At 37.0% G+C, this 23383-nt stretch overlaps 2 protein-coding genes across 3 annotated transcripts in view; one reads left to right on the top strand and one right to left on the bottom strand.

Moving 5' to 3' along the window:
• LOC128663090 (5-phosphohydroxy-L-lysine phospho-lyase) overlaps positions 1–23383 on the bottom strand; it is a 101795-nt gene that overhangs the window by 5231 nt on the left and 73181 nt on the right. The window contains exon 11 of the mRNA XM_053717244.1: positions 9675–9805. Within this exon, the coding sequence (XP_053573219.1) occupies positions 9675–9805 (131 nt within the window). The remainder of the gene's footprint in view (positions 1–9674; positions 9806–23383) is intronic.
• Positions 1–23383, top strand: part of HNRNPAB (heterogeneous nuclear ribonucleoprotein A/B) — a 193768-nt gene that overhangs the window by 115498 nt on the left and 54887 nt on the right. The window lies entirely within an intron of this gene.

Genomic DNA, 23383 nt, shown 5'->3' with positions numbered 1-23383 from the left:
GCCACTGTGAAGCAGTTTAACTAGTTGTTAACCATTTTGTTGGGATAAAACAGTTACCAAGGAGCATTTAACACAAATTACAAGAAATTGGCCCCATAAAATTGTTAAAAGTATGGATTTCTACAGCACTCATATAGTTTGGGGGGGGGGAAAAATAAAGATGAAGACATGAATATTGAAGTACTGCTTTATTAGAAAATCCTTCTAAAAGCTTAAAAAAAATAAAGCTTAATAAAGCAAGCAATGCAGGGTTAATCTAACATTTTGTAACATAATGTAACTCTTGAAGTATTGTTAGTAAACAAATTAAGCTCAGTGCTGGGTAAGACAATTTGTTGGTTAAATAATTGTTAAGTTTTAACCAATATAAGGTAGCAGATGAAACTGAACCCAGGGCCGGACTTGGACCAAAAATAGGCCTGGGCATTTTAAGCCAAATCCGCCCACCCCAGTATATATTATTGTGTATGTATATATATATATATATATATATATATATATATATATATATATATATATATATATATATATATATATATATATATATATATATATATATATATATATATATATATATATATATATATATATATATATATATATATATATACATACATACATACATACATACATACATACACACATACATACACACAGGACAACTCAGAAAAAACAGCAGGGAGGGAGAGAAAGAGGGAGCAGACAGACAACACTTATATTTCCTTTTAAGACATAGGGAACAAAGGGTGGTCATTTAGCTCTCCCCATTTGCAACACACATCTAAATGCAATACACAAAGTTATAACTTCAACTTGTAAGCTGAATCCATTACACTGCATTGATGCTCTAGAAAGCAACTTTGTGTAAAGGGCTGCATGCTTTAACCTAGTGACAAAATAGAATGTTAAATTGGTTCTGTTTAAAGATGAAAATGTTATGTTGTTAATGCGGAGTATAAGATCTCATATGATATCAGCCATATAAGGATACATGCCTTATTCAATAACAATAATTATGTATTGTATGGCTCACATGAAATCTAATGCTCCTCATTGTCAACATAACATTTGTATTATAAGGGATAGTTCCCAAACAGGGACGGAACTACCGGTGATGCAGCAGTCGGGGTTGCTACAGCCCCTCCCGAATTTCTTGAACCCCCCCCGCACTTGCCCACCCCTCCTTCACCTGCCTGTGCCGCTGTCTCCTACTCCTGACAGTTTTAAATCAGAGCATTGCCATGGTAACCTGCGGCAACGTTCTGATTTAAAACTGTCATTTCCTGCTCAGCGGGAAAGAAGGAGCTGCCTTATGCAAACTATTTTTTCATTAATTAGCCCTTTTAGCATATGCACAGATCTCAACCTGTTTTATGTCCCTTTAAAAGGCATTGTAAATCCCCTTAGCAGGAAATTGCAGCACATCAATACATAACAACCTTACAGATTATGTAAAAGATTGTAGAAAAAAAGATAAAAATTAAGATGTGCTTTTAGAGAACATGCAATATGCTAGAGTCTCACTTAGGAGAATGCACTACCCCTGCAATTATAAGCTTTCTAGAGCAATATTGCACAGCAAAGCAGTAGTATACAGTATACCCAACTGAGGGTAGAATGAAATGTGAGTATGATGTATAGAGCTGAATGATAAGAAAGGTCCCCATATTCCCAGAGTCTAGGACATATAAAATATGGCCCATCACCGCTTCCACATCAGGGAACTTAAACTCAATGGCTGCCGCAACTAAGAAAGCGGGAAGGTGATATTAGGCATTACACAGCACACCCGCTATTACAAGAGAGCACTCCCTTTAAATGGCTATATGCTCTGACTAAGATGAGCTTAAAACAAGGGAGGTCTGAAATGCGTACAGATCCATAAGCACTCTGATCCCTTCACGCTTCACTACAGTGCCACTCTGTATGGAGGGAAACTTACCCGGACAAAGTGAGCACACGCTGCCTGCGCCAAAGTGCTGAGCAGCAAAGACAGCGAGATGTGCATACTGATAGAGAGCGCTATAGTCTCTTGTAGGAAACAATCATTTAAAGAAAATAAAATCTGAATCTTCAGCAGAGCACCTCTCTCTGCCAACCTCCATGAAACAAGGCAAAGAACTACTGGGAGGGTAGGGGAAGTGGGTTAGATACTTCAATGATTTTGTCTGGTGTGTCTTTGCCTCCTCCTGGTGGCCAGGTGGAGTATTTCTATAGGTTATGAATATTTTTGTGGGCTCTCATTCCGCCATTATTAGAAAATATTGCAGAAAGTTATTAAAAAGGTCTCAGGTGTTAGAAAAAATGGACTGCAAAGGGCTTTAAAGTGGAGATACATACATATACATGTCTAATATATATATATATATATATATATATATATATATATATATATATATATATATACGTACACAGTCGTATGCAAAAGTTTAGGCACCCCTGACTATTTCCATGATTTTCATTTATAAATAATTGGGTGTTTGGATCAGCAATTTCATTTTGATCTATCAAATAACTGAAGGATACAGTAATATTTCAGTAGTGAAATGAGGTTTATTGGATTAACAGAAAATGTGCAATATGCATCAAGACGAAATGAGACAGGTGCATAAATCTGGGCACCCCAACAGAGATAGTGCATAAATATTTAGTAGAGCCTCCTTTAGCAGAAATAACAGCCTCTAGATGCTTCCTATAGCCTGTTATGAGTGTCTGAATTCTAGATGAAGGTATTTTGGACCATTCCTCCTTGCAAAACATCTCCAGTTCAGTTAGGTTTGATGGTTGCCGAGCATGGACAGCCCACTTCAAATCACCCCACAGATTTTCAATGATATTAAGGTTTGGGGACTGGGATGGCCATTCCAGAACATTGTACTTGTTCATCTGCATAAAGCCATAATAGATTTTGAGCAGTGTTTTGGGCCGTTGCCTTGTTGAAATATCCAGACCCGGCATAACTTCAACTTTGTGACTGATTCCTCAACATAATTCTCAAGTATCTGCTGATATTGAGTGGAATTCATGTGACCCTCAACTTTAACAAGATTCCCAGTACTGGCACTGGCCACAGAGCCCCACAGCATGATGGAACATCCACCAAATTTTACTGTGGATAGCAAGTGTTTGTCTTGGAACGCTGTGTTCTTTTGCCGCCATGCATAACGCACCTTGTTATGCCCAAATAACTCAATATTTGTTTCATCAGTCCACAGCACCTTCTTCCAAAATAAAGCTGGCTTGTCCAAATGTGCGTTTGCCAGTGACGTGCAGTGACGTCAGAGACTGGTGAGGCAGTGGCTAGGATACACCTTCATTCTTTAGATATCCTTTGTTGAAGAAATAGCAATGCACATGGGTGAGCCAATCACATGAGGTATCTATGTGCAGCCACCACTCAGCAGCTACTGAGCATATTTAGATATGATTTTCAACAAAGGACATCAAAAGAATGAAGAAAATTAGATATTAAATGTAAATTGGAAAGTTGTTTAAATTTGCATATGGGTTTCATATGGGTTTCATGTCCCTTTAAATAATGTCTTGGAAAACTGGTCAACTTAGTAAACATCTGATTTTAGTCTAAAGGATTGCAACAGAAACTCTTGCCAGATAACACAATGCTTGCTCTGATTATGAGATCTAGAAATCCATGCCCATTAAAATATGTTTAAAACATACTTTTTACTTTAAAGGGACATGCCACCCACATTTTTTCTTTTATGATTTATAAAGAGAATGCAATTTTAAACATCTTTCTAATTTACTTATATTATCTAATTTGTTGTATTCTCTTGATATTCTTTGATGAAAAGCATATCTAGATATGCTCACTAGCTGCTGATTGGTTGCTGCACATAGAAGCCTCGTGTGATTGGCTCACCATGTGTATTGCTTTTTCTTCAACTAAGGATATTTAAAAAATGAAGCAAAATAAATAATGGAAGTAAATTGTAATGCTGTTTAAATTTATATTCTCTATCTGAATCATGAAAGAAAGATTTTGGGTTTAGTGGCCCTTTAATGCTGTAAATTATGCTTATAGATTCTTTCATTACATAAGGGATGAGAGAGTCAGAGGGGGAGGAAGAGAGACAGAGAGAGAAAGAGACCATGGGGAGAACAACACATAAGGAGAGAGATGGATAGATAGAGAGACACACACACACACACACAAGGGGGGGGGGGGAGATGGACCACTGCATTTTAAAGTAATAAAACAGCAGAGCTACAGAGAGTTCAGAAAGTAAGACTATACATTAGTACAGAGGTAAGCTGCTAAGTTAGTGGGTGTAAAGTTTGAGTAAACAAAATACAAAAACGACCCTGCTGTAAAAGAGTAAAAAAAACACTAAACCACATTCATTAAATTATCATTTTCACTAACAGAATCCTTTTCAGTAAAATCTTACTTCAATAAGATGTGGCTAAAACAGTGTTCTCTATGCCTCTCCCTTTCCTGCTCTGTAAGGATTCAGGAAGTGACAGTGGCACATTCCACTGCACTTAGAGGGGAAGAACAGAACTCTCTTTTTCACTTTAGCAAAGCTAGCAGGTTCACAGGACAGCAACAAAATATATGAAAGTTGTTTTTTTTTCCGTTTTTTGTTTTGTTTTATATCATTTAACATCCAGCCCCAACCCTATGTTCCACTTACTAATGCCTCTCGCTGGATTGGTTCAGCCCAAATAGGACTGCCTCAAATAAGCAGTTAATGGGCCATGCAATGATCTTAACCACTTGCATCCAGTAGATGGCGCAGCATGTTGTGTAATGGTGGGCAGACCTGCTTGTGCCTCTTCATTGCACAACATATAGCTGGGGAAAAAAAATACAATTTTTTTTTTAAAGCCAACAAAAAAAAAATATTTTTGCCCATATGAGAGGTGAAGCACTGCCTCACCTGCCTCTAGTGACTGCACATCACTGGCGTTTGCATACCTCAAACGACTCTGTTTGTGGCGTGGCATCACTCTCCCATACAGCTTCTCCTTGTGCAAAGTGCGCTGAATTGTTGAACGATGCACAGTGACACCATCTGCAGCAAGATGATGTTATAGGTCTTTGGAGGTGGTCTGTGGGCTGTTTTTGATCGTTCTCACCATCCTTTGCCTCTCCGATATTTTACTTAGCCTGCCACTTCTGGCCTTAACAAGAACTGTGACTGTGGTCTTCCATTTCCTCACTATCGGCTAGATTACGAGTTTTGCGTTATGAGCGGCTCGGTACTAACTTGCAAGTTATTTCCACCGCTCACCTCCCTATAGCGCTGCTATTACAGGTTTTCATAAACCCGGCGTTAGCAGGCAATATTGCAGTGTTGAGCAAAATTGAGCTCCATACCGCACTCAAATACCAGCGCTGCTTTGAGCTGGTTTTACATGCTCGTGCACGATTTCCCCATAGACATCAATGGGGAGAGCCGGCTAAAAACAAGACTAACACCTGCAATAAAGGAGCGTAAAGCTCCGTAACACAGCCACCTTGATTCCTATGGGGAAACAAAATGTATGTTTACACCTAACACCCTAATATAAACCCCAAGTCTAAACACCCCTAATCTGCCACCCCGACACCTACAGTACACTAATTAATCCCTAATCTGCTGCCCCTAACATCGCCGCCACCTACCTACATTTAATAACCCCTAATCTGCCGCCCCAATGTCGTCACTACCTACCCTTATTAACCCCTAATCCTCCGCCCTCAACGTTGCCGCCACTATACTAAAGTTATTAACCCCTAACCCTAAGTCTAACCCTAAAACCCACTAACTTGAACATAATTAAAATAAATCTAAATACAAATTACTATTATTACCTAAATAATTCCTATTTAAAACTAAATACTTACCTATAATATAAACCCTAAGCTAGCTACAATATAACTAATAGTTACATTGTAGCTATCTTAGGTTTTATTTTTATTTCACAGCTATGTTTGTATTTATTTTAACTAGGTAGACTACCTAGTTAAAATAAATACAAATTTACCTGTAAAATAAAACCTGAGTTACTCTAACACCTAACCTTACACTACAATTAAATAAATTACATTAATTAAATACAATTAACTCAAGTACAAAACAAAACACTAAATTACACAAAATAAAAAAGAAATGATCAAATATTTAAACTAATTACACCTAATCTAATAGCCTTATCAAAATAAAAAAGCCCCCCCCCAAAAAAAAAAAACCTAGCCTAAACTAAACTGCCAATGGCCCTTAAAAATCAGCTCTTTTACCTGTAAAAAAAAATACAAACAACCCCCCAACAGTAAAACCCACCACCCACTCAACCAAACCCCCTGGATGAAGACTTCTGCCCGCCTGGAGGACCACTTCTTGCCGTCTGGATGAAGACTTCTCCCGGCTTTGCTGAGGACTTCTTGCCGCTTGGATGAAGACTTCTCCCGGCTTCGTTGAGGATGGATGTCCGGTCTTCAAAAACTGTAAGTGGATCTTCGGGGGTTAGTGTTAGGTTTTTTTAAAGGTTTATTGGGTGGGTTTTATTTTAAGCTTAGAGTTTGGGCTAAAAAAGAGCTAAATGCCCTTTTAAGGGCAATGCCCATCCAAATGCCCTTTTCAGGGCAATGGGGAGCCTAGGTTTTTTAGATAGGATTTTATTTGGGGGGTTTGGTTGTGTGGGTGGTGGGTTTTACTGTTGGGGGGTTGTTTGCATTTTTTTTACAGGTAAAAGAGCTGATTTCTTTGAGGCAATGCCCCGCAAAAGGCCCTTTTAAGGGCCATTGGCAGTTTAGTTTAGGCTAGGTTTTTTTTTTTTTTTTTTTGGGGCGGCTTTTTATTTTGATAGGGCTATTAGATTAGGTGTAATTAGTTTAAATATTTGATCATTTCTTTTTTATTTTGTGTAATTTAGTTAATTGTATTTAATTAATGTAATTTATTTAATTGTAGTGTAAGGTTAGATGTTAGTGTAACTCAGGTTAGGTTTTATTTTACAGGTACATTTGTATTTATTTTAGCTAGGTAGCTAGTAAATAGTTAATAACTATTTAGTAACTAGTCTACCTTTATAAAATAAATACAAACTTACCTGTAAAATAAAAATAAAACCTAAGATAGATACAATGTAACTATTAGTTATATTGTAGCTAGCTTAGGCTTTATTTTATAGGTAAGTATTTAGTTTTAAATAGGAATTATTTAGGTATTAATTGTATTAATTAGGTATTAATTAATAATATTTAACTAGTGTTTGTGATGCGGGAGTACGGCGGTGTAGGGGTTAATATGTTTATTCTAGTGGCGGCGCTGTCGGGAGCAGCAGATTAGGGGTTAATAATTTTATTTTAGTGTTTGCGATGCGGGAGGGCCTCGGTTTAGGGGTTAATAGGTAGTTTTTGGGTGTTAGTGTACTTTTTAGCACTTTAGTTCTGAGTTTTATGTTACGGCTTTGTAACATAAAATCCAAAACTACTGACTTTCAGTTTATGGTATGGATCTTGTAGTTATGGGCTGTACCGCTCACTTTTTGGCCGGACAGGCAAACTCGTAATACCGGCGCTTGGAAGTTCCATTGAAAAGGGATTTTTGAAAGCTGCGGTAGTTACGTTGCATGACGGCCAAAAAAGTGTTCGGTACAGATATACCTGCAAAACTCGTAATAGCAGCGCTAGTGAAAAAGCTGCGTTATGAGGCTTTTTAACCCATAACACAAATCTCGTAATCTAGCTGTTAGTTCCTCACAGTGGACACTGACAGCTTAAATCTCTGCGATAGCTTTTTGGAGACTTCCCCTAAACCATAATGTTGAACAATCTTTGTTTTCAGGTTATTTAAGAGTTGTTTTGAGGCCCCCATATTGCCACTCTTCAGAGGAAAATCAAAGAGGACAACAACTTGCAATTGGCCACCTTAATTAAATACCTTTTCTCATGATTGGATGCACCTGTCAATGAAGTTCAAGGCTTAATGGGTTCACCAAACCAATTGTGCGTTCCAATTAATCAGTGCTAGGTAGTTACAGGTATTTAAATCAACACAATGACAAGGGTGCCCAAATTTATGCACCTGTCTAATTTCGTTTTGGAGCATATTGCACGTTTTCTGTTAATCCAATAAATCTCATTTCACTACTGAAATATTACTGTGTCCTTCAGTTATTTAATAGATCAAAATGAAATTGCTGATCCAAACACCCAATTATTTATAAATGAAAATCATGGAAATTGTCAGGGGTGCCTAAACTTTTGCATACGACTGTATATATTCTATATATATGTGTGTACATATGTATTTATATTTATACAAGTATTATAGCCCATGTACACCGACCAAATGCACCCTCCAAGATACTTTCCCTAGCCATTATTCCCCCTGTACCTCCTTCTTCCTCCCCCCTTCCACCTCCCTGCCGCTCTTATCATACTTTTTTTCTGTAGTGTAGCGGTCCCACCTGTACCCGCCCCCCTCCAGCGATGGGCTGCCCATCCGCCTTGTGGGGCATGCAGTAATAGCGCAATGAGATTGCGGCGGAGAGAGGCCTGGTCCTTAAAGGCTTAACGACCATCGCCGTCTTTTCGACTGTCTTGCGCGTTCTCTACTGCTCATCGGCGCTGGTCATTAAGGGCAGGTAAATTTTGTCTCGTGCAATCTCTACTGCTCATGACTGCGTTCTACAAACATACTTGGCCTTTTATTATATAGGATATGTATTTACAGGCATAAATACATATATAAATACATATGCATGCATATATATATAAATAAATAAAAGTGCATTCGATCCCTTTGCTGTCAAGTAGATGAAAACACATTAAAGCATATTTATGCAATATTCATTTTTAATAATGTTATACTGTGTATTTTTTTTATGTAATTATTTAAAATTCCAATGTAATCTTATATTTATCTTGTTGGGATAGAAGTTAAGATTAAATGGAAGAAAACTTTACAACAAGAGGTAAATCTGGTGATGATGGTTAACGATTTGAGACAAATAAAAAAAGCATTCCTATCAATAAACATGCAGGAAGTGCTATTTAGAATTTTACAAATGGTTTACATGACGACCAATCAAATTTGCAAATGAAAAAAAAATGTTTGAATGGTTTACTATTTTTATAATTTTATGATGTCCAAAAATAAAACCGTTTGGGGTAAAATTCAATTGAAAGCAACCATTAGATGCTAATAAAACCAAATTATTATATATATATATATATATATATATATATATATATATATATATATATATATATATATATAAACACTCAAAAACCACACCTTTTCTGGGAGTCAGCAGTGGCTTGTATGACACAAATGAAGACTTCACTGACTCAATACATACCACTTGCAGCTCTCTGATGTTTGACTCCTGATCCTCTAGTCAAACGTATCATATGTGAATATACTGCTGAAACAGTAATAACTTTTACTAGGAACATTTTTTCTAAATGGAAGTATATTGCAAAAATGTTTCTATTTAAAACGTAAATGCATTCATGCACATTTCAATTTTAATCTTTCTATCCCTTTAAGGGAAAACCAATTTTACAGTACACTGTCCCTTTAAGTGCAGAGCGCCTTCATTTTCAAGAGATGGAACTTTATTTTACATATTCAGAAGTCTTTTGCGAACAATACAAAGAAAATAGTAACACATTACTTTTTAATACTTTAGTCTGTTTCCTAACGGTATACACTTACTGGTAAGAATTATATCCAGCTCTTCTGTAACATTTCTTGCATCTTCAAAAGAAAAGCACATAGGTGGCTTGAATTTAATTACATTCATTCCAGGTCCATCTGTACTCAATAAAATTTGTTTTTCCTTCATCCTAAATAAAAAAAAATAAAAAAAAAAGATATAACAAATACAACATTCTAACAATTTGGTAAGCAGCTTGCTGACCAGTCAAATAAATAAAAGTCTTCAATATCTCCTTTGTTTAGAGTTTAGTTTTTAGAAGTCCTTGGTGACAGGTTCAGGGTTCTATGGCAATTCATTCTGCCATCAGCATGGTACTCAAAGGGACATGAAACCAATTTTTTTAGTTCATGTTTCAGATAGATATAACAATTTTTTAAAAAGTTTCCAATTTACTTATATTATCAAATTAGCTTAGTTTTCATGTTATTCTTTGTTGAAGATTTATCTAGATAGATAGCAAGCACGTCTTGAGCACTACATAGAATAGTGCTGCCATCTAGTGCTCTTACTAATGTATAACATTGTTGAGAAACTGCTTCCATAAAGTGCTGCAGACACTTGTCTGCTCCTGAACTTACCTTAAAACTTTTCAACAAAGGATAGCAAGAAAACAATGACAATTTGATAATAGAAGTATATTAGAATGTTTGTAGTTTAAAACTGTATGTTCTATCTGAATGATGAAGGAAAAAAATTGGGTTCTATGTCCCTTTAAAGGGAGCATTTACTTTTTGGACGCAGAGAAGGCATTTGACAGAGTAGACTTGACTTATATGAATACGGCATTGACAGAATTAGGCTTTAAGGGACTATTTATGACAGCAATACAAGGACTATATTCCAAACCCACAGCGCATATTAAGGCAATAGGACATCAATCTAAGATGTTTGACATTCTGAATGGTACTAGACAGGGTTGCCCGCTTTCACCCCTTCTCTTTGCAATATGTATTGAGCCATTAGCCACAAATATATGAAATTCCCCCAACATTATTGTACTACAACTACGGAATATTCATCACAAAATTACTTTATTTGATGACAACGTATTATTAACAGTAACTAAACCACTTATATCCCTTTCCAATCTATATAAGATTATGCAACAATACTCTGATATATCGGGTTATAAACTAAATTTAGACAAATGTGAGGTGCTCTCGATAGGCTTACCGAAACATATTGTTAAACTGATAGAAGTTTATTTTGACTTTAAATGGGTTAAAACTGAAATAAAATATTTAGGAATAAACTTAACACAATCTGCACAATTGTACAAAGCAAACTATATTCCTCTATATAAATCAATAAGATCTAACTTAACTAAATGGAGAACGTTTGATTTTTCCTGGTATGGCAGATTGTCATCAATAAAGATGAATGTCCTCCCGAGAATTCTGTATCTATTTCGAACCTTACCGATTAAAATAGATAAATCAGATCTTATAAGTCCTCCAATCTGATTTACATACATTTCTCAGGGACTCTAAACATGCAAGGATCTCTCAAGATATCCTCACTCGTCACAGACAACTAGGTGGAGTGGGAGTTTCTAATCTGGCAAATTATTATTCGGCAGCTAGACTTGCCCAAATTTCTTTATTAGGTCGGACACAAGACGATGTGATGTGGACTAAAATAGAAGCCATTTTTGGAGGGTTTGAATCACCAGATGACATCTTATGGGATAATGAAAAATAGAAAGAGGTAGATTGTTACCAAAACCCGGTTACTTTGCAGACAATTAAATATATAGATATGGCCAACAGAGTTGGAACCTTACTACCCATTAACTCTTTAATTAAACCATTAAAATACTTGTTACCAACAGATTTAAGAAAGATAGGTAGACAAATGGGCACACAAAGACTTATACCGTATAGCTGACTTCCTCGATAACAAAAAAAAATATTGACTTTTAATCAACTACAACAAAAATTAGACCCTATAAGACTACCATGATTTTTGTACCTACAGGTAGCATCTGTCATTTCCACATACATTAGTTCTATACAAGAATTTAAGATCAGGACTACTTTTGAGAAGTACAGCACTACACAAAGACAAAAACAAGTGGTTTCTCAGTTGTATCTCTCCATATAGGAGATAGTTTTATTATCTAAATCAGTGATTTGCAACTTTTTTTTTTCCGTGGCACACTTTTTTACATTAAAAAATCATTAAAAAAATCCTGTGGCACACCACCATCCCAAAATTTTACAAAATCACACATTGTAGCCTAATACAGTATACAATATATATATATATATATATATATACATACATACACACACACACACTGTACTGTGCTGTCTTGCCATGCCTCCTACAAACTATACATGACATATTGACATTCATTCACAAACAATCATAATGATTGTCAGTCTCCTGCGGCACACCTGAGGATCTCTCATGGCACACTAGTGTGCCATGGCACACTGGTTGAAAAACACTGATCTAAATCTTCCACTGTCCTTCGTTGGGAAGGGGATATAAATGAGGAATTAGATTTAACTAAGTGGAATAAAATATTTTTTAATTCATGTAGAGGTCTGCTTAGCACTGATCTAAAAGACAACTGTATCAAAACTATGTTTCATTGGTATTTGACTCCTTTAAAAACGGCACACATGATTAGCGGAAGCTCCAAGAATTGCTATAGAGGCTGCTTAGAATCAGGCACATACTATCATATGTGGTGGACATGCCCCATAGTACAGAGAGTTTGGATAGACCTCTCTAGGTTTCTGACTACTATTTTGGAGAAGAAGGTGACATTAACTCCAAAACAGGCCCTACTGAATGATAGAAACCTGAAATGTAACACACATATAATACATTTATAAGAACTGTATGTACAGTAACTCATATAGCTATTGCTAAATATTGGAAATTGGGAGCACCAGATTGGACGGAGTTGTTAGGGAGACCCAAAAATATATTTTGAATGTATAAGTCCGCTGTACATCTTCAAGATTCAGTGGAATCCTTTAGTACAGTTTGGTTTTATTGGATTCTGCATGATAAGTCTGTATAGTTCATGATTAAATCTATAAGAATATAAATTCCATCTTTGAAGAAAAAAAGAGGCATTGTTTGATTGAGTGGATGATATTTTTTAGTATATTTTGGTGGATATTGTATGACTATATATTTATTGTGAAAGTCTTAAAAACATGCAAGAAGATAAAGGTGTACAGTGAACCAGATTGTTTGTTACAACTGTTTTATTTATTATATGTATAAGTTATGATGAAGATTAAAGGGCCATGATACCCAAATGTTGAAACACTTGAAAGTGATGCAGCATAGCTGAAAAAAGCTGACTAGAAAATATTCACAACCCATTGTAAAGGACTTTAAGCAGCAAATCAGTATGCCTGTCCCGGAACCGGCAAGGGAGCAAGCTTCATGCACACTGATGTTATTTCCCTATTCAGTTTAAGGAAGTTTACTATGAAATTTCATGAGGGTTAAGTGAAATCTCATGAGATCACAGTAAAAGAGTTCATGACCTCAGCACTGTTGATGCTAATTGGCTGCAGTTAATTTCTTAATTTTTTTTTATTTTTACCTGCAGCTGGACAGTAGCTGAAGTATAATGTTTTACACAGCACTTACTCTGCTGAGCTGAGGAAATTGTGAGGTAAAATATCTTCCTTTTTTACATAGAGATGCTCAGGTGATATTTTCCTGTCATTTTAGCATAGGAGTATTATGTCCCTTTAATTATTATTAAACTTGTTGTTTAATAATAATGTTCAGGACAAACTTTATAATGTATGGACAATGAATAATACTAAACCATAGAAGGTTCTAGAAATGGACAATGTCAGCAAGTAGAACTATGAATCAAATAAGGAATTTGAAGCCTTTTTGGTTCCGGGACTATTATCTTTTCTTACTTCCCCATAACGAACTACAGACAATTTTGTAATTATTTGGACGATACGCCACAAGATTTTAATATAAATGTTGTTTTTCCATTGTTGCATGTTATATAATACAACAAGTGTTCAATAAAAACTTATTTCAATTAAAAAATAAAGGGAGCATTTACAACATGAAAATTATTATTCTATAATAATTATCATATCATTATCCCAAAGTGCCAATTCTGTATGATAGCCATGGGCATCCACAGCAAAAAAAAATTAATATATCTAATAAAAAGTATATTAATATCACAAATGCAAGTTTTATTTTTTGTTATCGCAACCTTTCTCAGTTTAGTTGTATTTACACTTGCTGCGTGTTGGATTTTTCCAATTTAAAGGGACAGTCTACACTAAAATTGTTATTGTTTAAAAAGCGAGTTAATGCGGGGGGCGGAGCTAACCGCCAAACTAGCTAGAGGCACCGTGAAGGAGCTCCGTAAAAAATTGCAGCCTTTTTAGTTAAAAATTATAGTTTCTGGCAAATTCTGCTAAATACTTTCATGTAGTGCCTGACTTCTGAAGCATTATACCCCAGATCCAGACTTTCGACCCTGTGGCATCGACTATTAGTACTATAGCCAGCTCACACTCAGTGCTAGCCGCAGATCATACAGCCGCAGCGGAGAGGTGATACGGGTCTCTGGAGGGTCGGGGCTCCGCTCCGGAGCCGTGATCACCACTCCTGTACTCACCGGACTGAACAAGCCTGCCCGGAAAGTTCTGGTCACCCTGCGGCCCCTCGAGGCCCACAACCATCAATTCCTCTGTGGTGCCCAGACAACATCAAGGATTCATCACCCAGGTGCCATCATTAACTACCCGCCACAAGCGTCTCACCCCCCTACCTGGGGCCATATTTACAACAGTCACGGGTGCCCTCAGCTCACACAGAATAGCCTTGCTTAAGGGAATCCGGAGGCACGAACAGCCGCCATCTTGGCTGCGGCCTATCAACAGGGACAGAGCTTGAGCGGACCGGCAATCAAGAAAGCTTGACAATTTGACAGCGGGACCTTTAGATTGACCGCATCACAGCCACAGACAGACTCCTGTGGAAAAAGTATAAGGACTGGGGTTTTGGTGATCCATGCTCCTACTGTACCCATGTGGAGCGGCCACCTCAGGTAACATCCCTGAAACAGGGAGGGGGAACACAAACGTTTAGTCTTGGGTTCTGGGCAAGTCACTAACTCCACAATAAGAGAATTATTTGGGCCCTTTCACCACTGCTCTGCATTATATTCATAGCTCCCCTCTGAGTCAGGAGTTCTGTAACAGGACTGGACCTCAGGCACACAGGGATTAAGCAGGAAGGACACTGAACTAGATAATAATCTCTGAAATCAAGAGTATACAACCCTATAATACTCCAGGCCTGGCACAGTCATTTCTGGATTGTACATACCCCCTATCTCACATTGGACACCTGAGTGCGGTTCTCTTTAAGAGCCCTTTAACCCCGATCTCCACCAAGAGCTGCTGCACTGCTGCACTATTGTTTGGGGTCAAACAGTTCCCAAGTGACAGACAGCACACACCTGATGCTCGTGGTAGAGGGCCACTGCACACACCTCTCTGTAATATGTAGACAACTGATTTCCACAGCACCAAAAAATGATAGGAAAATTGTTAAATAAACTTAGCCTTTATTGTTCCATTTCAGCACTTGGCACACAGCAGCAAAAAAAGCGACGTTTCGGGCTGTTAACCCTTACTCATGCTTATTCAGAACACCTGTTAGCTGCTCCTTAAATACCATATGACATTAACCCTTAATACACCAAATAACATTGTGTTAACTAAACAACTACAAAATATCGCCACCTAGTGGTCAAAACTCATTATTCCTATAAAAATTGTTAAATACATAGTTAAAAACAATCTGCTGTTAGTAGTTACAATTTCCAGATATATATCTTATACATTCATCATATGATAATATTATTATCTTTGCTACAGTTTACTTATTTACAGTGAATACAATATTATGTTGTATTACAAACTGAGAAAAATATCTTTTATTTCAAATTTTTAAATTCAAATTTTTACTCACAAGAATACTGTCATATCTATTTCTCTATTGATCCCTTTGGGAACTAAAGCATCTAACTTGTGTATCCAGAAGGATTCTTTCCTCTTTAGCTGAGTTTCCCTATTCCCACCCCTTCTATGGGGTTCAACACTATCAATGACTTGCCACCTCAGTTGTGAGATATTGTGACCAGCTTCAATAAAGTGACAGGCTACCGGGGCTTTCATGTCCCCACATCTTATATTTGATCTGTGTTGACTGAGGCGATCACGTATTTTTCTAACAGTCTCGCCCAAGTAGATTTTGGAGCATGGACACTTAATGAGATAAATTACATGCGTAGACTCACATGTATAAAATTTGTTGATGTTAAACTTCTTACCTGTTTGGGGGTGTACAAACTCTCTACCCTTTATGACCGAATGGCAACTGGCACAGTTTAAACAGGGATAGGTGCCACATGATTTAGATGATATGTATGTTTGTTTTTTCACCTTGGCCCCAATGTCATTCTTTACCACTAGATCTTTAATATTGGGCACTCTCCTATATGCCATTAGTGGATAGTTTTGAAACTCAGTTATATCTGTATTACAATTTTTTATAATATGCCAATGTTTTTTAAGGTATTGGGCAATTTCAGCACTATATGGATTGTACTGTGTTACACACACTATTCTATCCTGTTTATTCCTAATTTTGTGCCTATTTTCACTGACACTATTGGCTTTTTGTTTCTCTCTTTCCACTAAGCTAGAAGGATAACCCCTTTGTACAAATCTCTCAGTCATCTCTCTAAGTCTTATCTCTTTCACATGGCTGTCACTTACTATTTTATGAACTCTGAGCATCTGGCTTTTAGGTAGGGAATTTTTCAAAGACTCATGATGGAAGCTATCATATTTAAGTAGGGAATTTCTGTCTATACTCTTCCTGTACATGTCAATTTTTAAATTACCAGTCATGACATCCTTGTGCACTTCAGTATCCAAGAATACAATATTTGTCTCGCTAAAATTAAGTGTAAATTTCAGTCCCTGCACTGCACTATTCAACTGATCTACAAAAGCCAAAAGGGAACCAATGTCACCCCACCACACGCCAAACACGTCATCTATGAAGCGCCACCAGGCTGCCCCATACTTTAAGAATAAAGCATTTTCATAGACAAATTTGTCTTCAAAACAACTCATGAACATGTTGGCGTATGATGGGGCAACATTGGACCCCATGGCTGTCCCCTTCAACTGCAAGTACCATGTTTCACCAAATAAAAAATAATTGCAATACAATACCACTCTAAGCAGATCTTCAATAAATTTCAATTGTATGTAGCTATATTTATTGGTTTTAGTCATAGTGGTCATAACAGCTCCAATTCCACTTTCATGCTTGATGGATGTGTATAAGCTACAAACATCAAGTGAAAAAAGTATATACTTTGTGTCATTTAGCGGCAAATCTTTAAGCTTCAAAATGAAGTCACTAGTGTCTTTAATGTAAGAAGTTGCTTTCATAACTTCAGGCTGTAAGATTTTATCAAGATATACAGCTATATGACTAAATACAGATTGTATACCAGCAACTATTGGACGACCAGGTGGTCTATGGGGGTCTTTATGTACCTTTGGTACTGTGTATATAATTGGGTTTTTTGGCCACTCAATGTATAGATATTTAGCCAATTTTTTTATCTATAACACCCTTAGTAAGAGCCTTGTCAATTATACCCTTAATTTCTTTTTGTATATTAATGAGTGGGTTACAAGGGAGAACCAAATATGTATCTTTATCTTTCAATTGATTAGTGAGTTCACTAATGTAGTAGTCCTTGTCTAGGACAACTATGGCTCCTCCCTTGTCTGCCCCCCTCACCACTATATCTTTTTTGCATAAAGTAGAAATAGCTCCACTCTGAGCTTTGGTAACATTATGTTTAAACTTCCATGATTTCTTTTTGATCTTACATTCTAAGTGTTTCAAATCATTTTTCACCAATTGCATGTATGTTTCAATGCTATTATTATAACCTGGTGGAGTAAAACTGCTTTTATGATATAGTCCAGTTGCTTTAAGAGTCAGTGTATCTTTGTCCAGATTCTCAATAGCATTAACTGCTTTAGACTTGTTATTAAAAAAGGACTTAAGTCTCAATGTCCTAAAGAATCTGTACAAATCCTTTTCCAACTCAAAAAAGTCCACATCTTTAGCTGGGCAAAATGACAAACCCTTATTTAGTAACTGGTACTCACTGTCCGTTAAACTGGAGGTGGAGATGTTAATTATTGATGATTCCTCATTCACTTCTTCTGTTTCTTTGCCCTCCTTGGACGACTGAAATGCCCCTTGCCTCCGTTTGTGTTTCCGGCCTCCTCTGTGCCCTGTTTGGTGTTTGTTTCGTCGCTGGATTCTAAAAAACTTGATCCGGTAGAGCTGTCTGTTCCACTCGAGCTCCTCTGATCATGTCTGGCTTGGCTCTGTGATGTGTAGTTGCGGCCGGTTCTCATTTTCTGTGAGGTATCCCTCCGCCGCCAGGATCGATTCTCACCCCTCCAACGATAGACGTTTCCTTGGGCATAATCCTGTTCATCACGCTGAAACTTCTGTCGTTTGCCATCTTGTAAGTCCTTCTTCAAAGCAGTAATTTTGTCATCTATATCTTTAATTTTTTTGCTGTATTCTTCTGTAGATAGAACTTGTCTGAGCTCCTCCTGTTTTGCTTCCACTATGACCTGTTGTCTGTCAATTTCTTTCTGTAGTGTCTCTACTGTTAGTACAATTAGGTCATAGGAGCATTTGTTCAGTATAGCTTCAAATTTTTGACAATATTCGATGTTATCCTTTAGTAATGTAGGTCGGGTACTCATGCGTAACCCTCTGGGGATTCTTTTAACTCTATAGTATTCTGCAAGAGTTATGCTGTGCAGTTCCCAAATCATATTTCTCTTTTTCAATTTTTCATATTCTTGACTGGTAACTTCCACTGGTGCATCCTTGAGGAAATCCCTAGATCCTCTCACAAGGGTAGTGATACGAGCAGCATCCATCTCTGTATAAGTAAACATTGAAGTGCCATCCGTTTTAGTGCTTGTTTCCATTTTGTTAATTGTTTAGTTCCTAGTGGTGTTTGCAGGTCTGTCTTGCAGTTAAATATGTCAAACAGTTCCCAAGTGACAGACAGCACACACCTGATGCTCGTGGTAGAGGGCCACTGCACACACCTCTCTGTAATATGTAGACAACTGATTTCCACAGCACCAAAAAATGATAGGAAAATTGTTAAATAAACTTAGCCTTTATTGTTCCATTTCAGCACTTGGCACACAGCAGCAAAAAAAGCGACGTTTCGGGCTGTTAACCCTTACTCATGCTTATTCAGAACACCTGTTAGCTGCTCCTTAAATACCATATGACATTAACCCTTAATACACCAAATAACATTGTGTTAACTAAACAACTACAAAATATCGCCACCTAGTGGTCAAAACTCATTATTCCTATAAAAATTGTTAAATACATAGTTAAAAACAATCTGCTGTTAGTAGTTACAATTTCTGATGAATGTATAAGATATATATCTGGAAATTGTAACTACTAACAGCAGATTGTTTTTAACTATGTATTTAACAATTTTTATAGGAATAATGAGTTTTGACCACTAGGTGGCGATATTTTGTAGTTGTTTAGTTAACACAATGTTATTTGGTGTATTAAGGGTTAATGTCATATGGTATTTAAGGAGCAGCTAACAGGTGTTCTGAATAAGCATGAGTAAGGGTTAACAGCCCGAAACGTCGCTTTTTTTGCTGCTGTGTGCCAAGTGCTGAAATGGAACAATAAAGGCTAAGTTTATTTAACAATTTTCCTATCATTTTTTGGTGCTGTGGAAATCAGTTGTCTACATATTACAGAGAGGTGTGTGCAGTGGCCCTCTACCACGAGCATCAGGTGTGTGCTGTCTGTCACTTGGGAACTGTTTGACATATTTAACTGCAAGACAGACCTGCAAACACCACTAGGAACTAAACAATTAACAAAATGGAAACAAGCACTAAAACGGATGGCACTTCAATGTTTACTTATACAGAGATGGATGCTGCTCGTATCACTACCCTTGTGAGAGGATCTAGGGATTTCCTCAAGGATGCACCAGTGGAAGTTACCAGTCAAGAATATGAAAAATTGAAAAAGAGAAATATTATTTGGGAACTGCACAGCATAACTCTTGCAGAATACTATAGAGTTAAAAGAATCCCCAGAGGGTTACGCATGAGTACCCGACCTACATTACTAAAGGATAACATCGAATATTGTCAAAAATTTGAAGCTATACTGAACAAATGCTCCTATGACCTAATTGTACTAACAGTAGAGACACTACAGAAAGAAATTGACAGACAACAGGTCATAGTGGAAGCAAAACAGGAGGAGCTCAGACAAGTTCTATCTACAGAAGAATACAGCAAAAAAATTAAAGATATAGATGACAAAATTACTGCTTTGAAGAAGGACTTACAAGATGGCAAACGACAGAAGTTTCAGCGTGATGAACAGGATTATGCCCAAGGAAACGTCTATCGTTGGAGGGGTGAGAATCGATCCTGGCGGCGGAGGGATACCTCACAGAAAATGAGAACCGGCCGCAACTACACATCACAGAGCCAAGCCAGACATGATCAGAGGAGCTCGAGTGGAACAGACAGCTCTACCGGATCAAGTTTTTTAGAATCCAGCGACGAAACAAACACCAAACAGGGCACAGAGGAGGCCGGAAACACAAACGGAGGCAAGGGGCATTTCAGTCGTCCAAGGAGGGCAAAGAAACAGAAGAAGTGAATGAGGAATCATCAATAATTAACATCTCCACCTCCAGTTTAACGGACAGTGAGTACCAGTTACTAAATAAGGGTTTGTCATTTTGCCCAGCTAAAGATGTGGACTTTTTTGAGTTGGAAAAGGATTTGTACAGATTCTTTAGGACATTGAGACTTAAGTCCTTTTTTAATAACAAGTCTAAAGCAGTTAATGCTATTGAGAATCTGGACAAAGATACACTGACTCTTAAAGCAACTGGACTATATCATAAAAGCAGTTTTACTCCACCAGGTTATAATAATAGCATTGAAACATACATGCAATTGGTGAAAAATGATTTGAAACACTTAGAATGTAAGATCAAAAAGAAATCATGGAAGTTTAAACATAATGTTACCAAAGCTCAGAGTGGAGCTATTTCTACTTTATGCAAAAAAGATATAGTGGTGAGGGGGGCAGACAAGGGAGGAGCCATAGTTGTCCTAGACAAGGACTACTACATTAGTGAACTCACTAATCAATTGAAAGATAAAGATACATATTTGGTTCTCCCTTGTAACCCACTCATTAATATACAAAAAGAAATTAAGGGTATAATTGACAAGGCTCTTACTAAGGGTGTTATAGATAAAAAATTGGCTAAATATCTATACATTGAGTGGCCAAAAAACCCAATTATATACACAGTACCAAAGGTACATAAAGACCCCCATAGACCACCTGGTCGTCCAATAGTTGCTGGTATACAATCTGTATTTAGTCATATAGCGGTATATCTTGATAAAATCTTACAGCCTGAAGTTATGAAAGCAACTTCTTACATTAAAGACACTAGTGACTTCATTTTGAAGCTTAAAGATTTGCCGCTAAATGACACAAAGTATATACTTTTTTCACTTGATGTTTGTAGCTTATACACATCCATCAAGCATGAAAGTGGAATTGGAGCTGTTATGACCACTATGACTAAAACCAATAAATATAGCTACATACAATTGAAATTTATTGAAGATCTGCTTAGAGTGGTATTGTATTGCAATTATTTTTTATTTGGTGAAACATGGTACTTGCAGTTGAAGGGGACAGCCATGGGGTCCAATGTTGCCCCATCATACGCCAACATGTTCATGAGTTGTTTTGAAGACAAATTTGTCTATGAAAATGCTTTATTCTTAAAGTATGGGGCAGCCTGGTGGCGCTTCATAGATGACGTGTTTGGCGTGTGATGGGGTGACATTGGTTCCCTTTTGGCTTTTGTAGATCAGTTGAATAGTGCAGTGCAGGGACTGAAATTTACACTTAATTTTAGCGAGACAAATATTGTATTCTTGGATACTGAAGTGCACAAGGATGTCATGACTGGTAATTTAAAAATTGACATGTACAGGAAGAGTATAGACAGAAATTCCCTACTTAAATATGATAGCTTCCATCATGAGTCTTTGAAAAATTCCCTACCTAAAAGCCAGATGCTCAGAGTTCATAAAATAGTAAGTGACAGCCATGTGAAAGAGATAAGACTTAGAGAGATGACTGAGAGATTTGTACAAAGGGGTTATCCTTCTAGCTTAGTGGAAAGAGAGAAACAAAAAGCCAATAGTGTCAGTGAAAATAGGCACAAAATTAGGAATAAACAGGATAGAATAGTGTGTGTAACACAATACAATCCTTATAGTGCTGAAATTGCCCAACACCTTAAAAAACATTGGCAGATTATAAAAAATTGTAATACAGATATTACTGAATTTCAAAACTATCCACTAATGGCATATAGGAGAGTGCCCAATATTAAAGATCTAGTGGTAAAGAATGACATTGGGGCCAAGGTGAAAAAACAAACATACATATCATCTAAATCATGTGGCACCTATCCCTGTTTAAACTGTGCCAGTTGCCATTCGGTCATAAAGGGTAGAGAGTTTGTACACCCCCAAACAGGTAAGAAGTTTAACATCAACAAATTTTATACATGTGAGTCTACGCATGTAATTTATCTTATTAAGTGTCCATGCTCCAAAATCTACTTGGGCGAGACTGTTAGAAAAATACGTGATCGCCTCAGTCAACACAGATCAAATATAAGATGTGGGGACATGAAAGCCCCGGTAGCCTGTCACTTTATTGAAGCTGGTCACAATATCTCACAACTGAGGTGGCAAGTCATTGATAGTGTTGAACCCCATAGAAGGGGTGGGAATAGGGAAACTCAGCTAAAGAGGAAAGAATCCTTCTGGATACATAAGTTAGACGCTTTAGTTCCCAAAGGGATTAATAGAGAAATAGATATGACAGTATTCTTGTGAGTAAAAATTTGAATTTAAAAATTTGAAATAAAAGATATTTTTCTCAGTTTGTAATACAACATAATATTGTATTCACTGTAAATAAGTAAACTGTAGCAAAGATAATAATATTATCATATGATGAATGTATAAGATATATATCTGGAAATTGTAACTACTAACAGCAGATTGTTTTTAACTATGTATTTAACAATTTTTATAGGAATAATGAGTTTTGACCACTAGGTGGCGATATTTTGTAGTTGTTTAGTTAACACAATGTTATTTGGTGTATTAAGGGTTAATGTCATATGGTATTTAAGGAGCAGCTAACAGGTGTTCTGAATAAGCATGAGTAAGGGTTAACAGCCCGAAACGTCGCTTTTTTTGCTGCTGTGTGCCAAGTGCTGAAATGGAACAATAAAGGCTAAGTTTATTTAACAATTTTCCTATCATTTTTTGGTGCTGTGGAAATCAGTTGTCTACATTGTTTGGGGTCAGAGACTCAACAGACAGCTTCTCACACTGAAACCTTTGTCCTTATAAACCTTTTTCCCCTGCTGGTGTTCTTTTCTACTTGGACAATAGTACACAAATTCACACTCTCCCTCCCCCTTTCCCGCTGCCCCAAAGGACAG

The sequence above is a fragment of the Bombina bombina genome, chromosome 6 (genome assembly GCF_027579735.1).
Source record: "Bombina bombina isolate aBomBom1 chromosome 6, aBomBom1.pri, whole genome shotgun sequence".
In the NCBI taxonomy this organism is placed as follows: domain Eukaryota; kingdom Metazoa; phylum Chordata; class Amphibia; order Anura; family Bombinatoridae; genus Bombina; species Bombina bombina.
The sequence above is the reverse complement of the archived record's forward strand: the minus strand, read 5'-3'. Positions and strand labels throughout refer to the sequence as shown.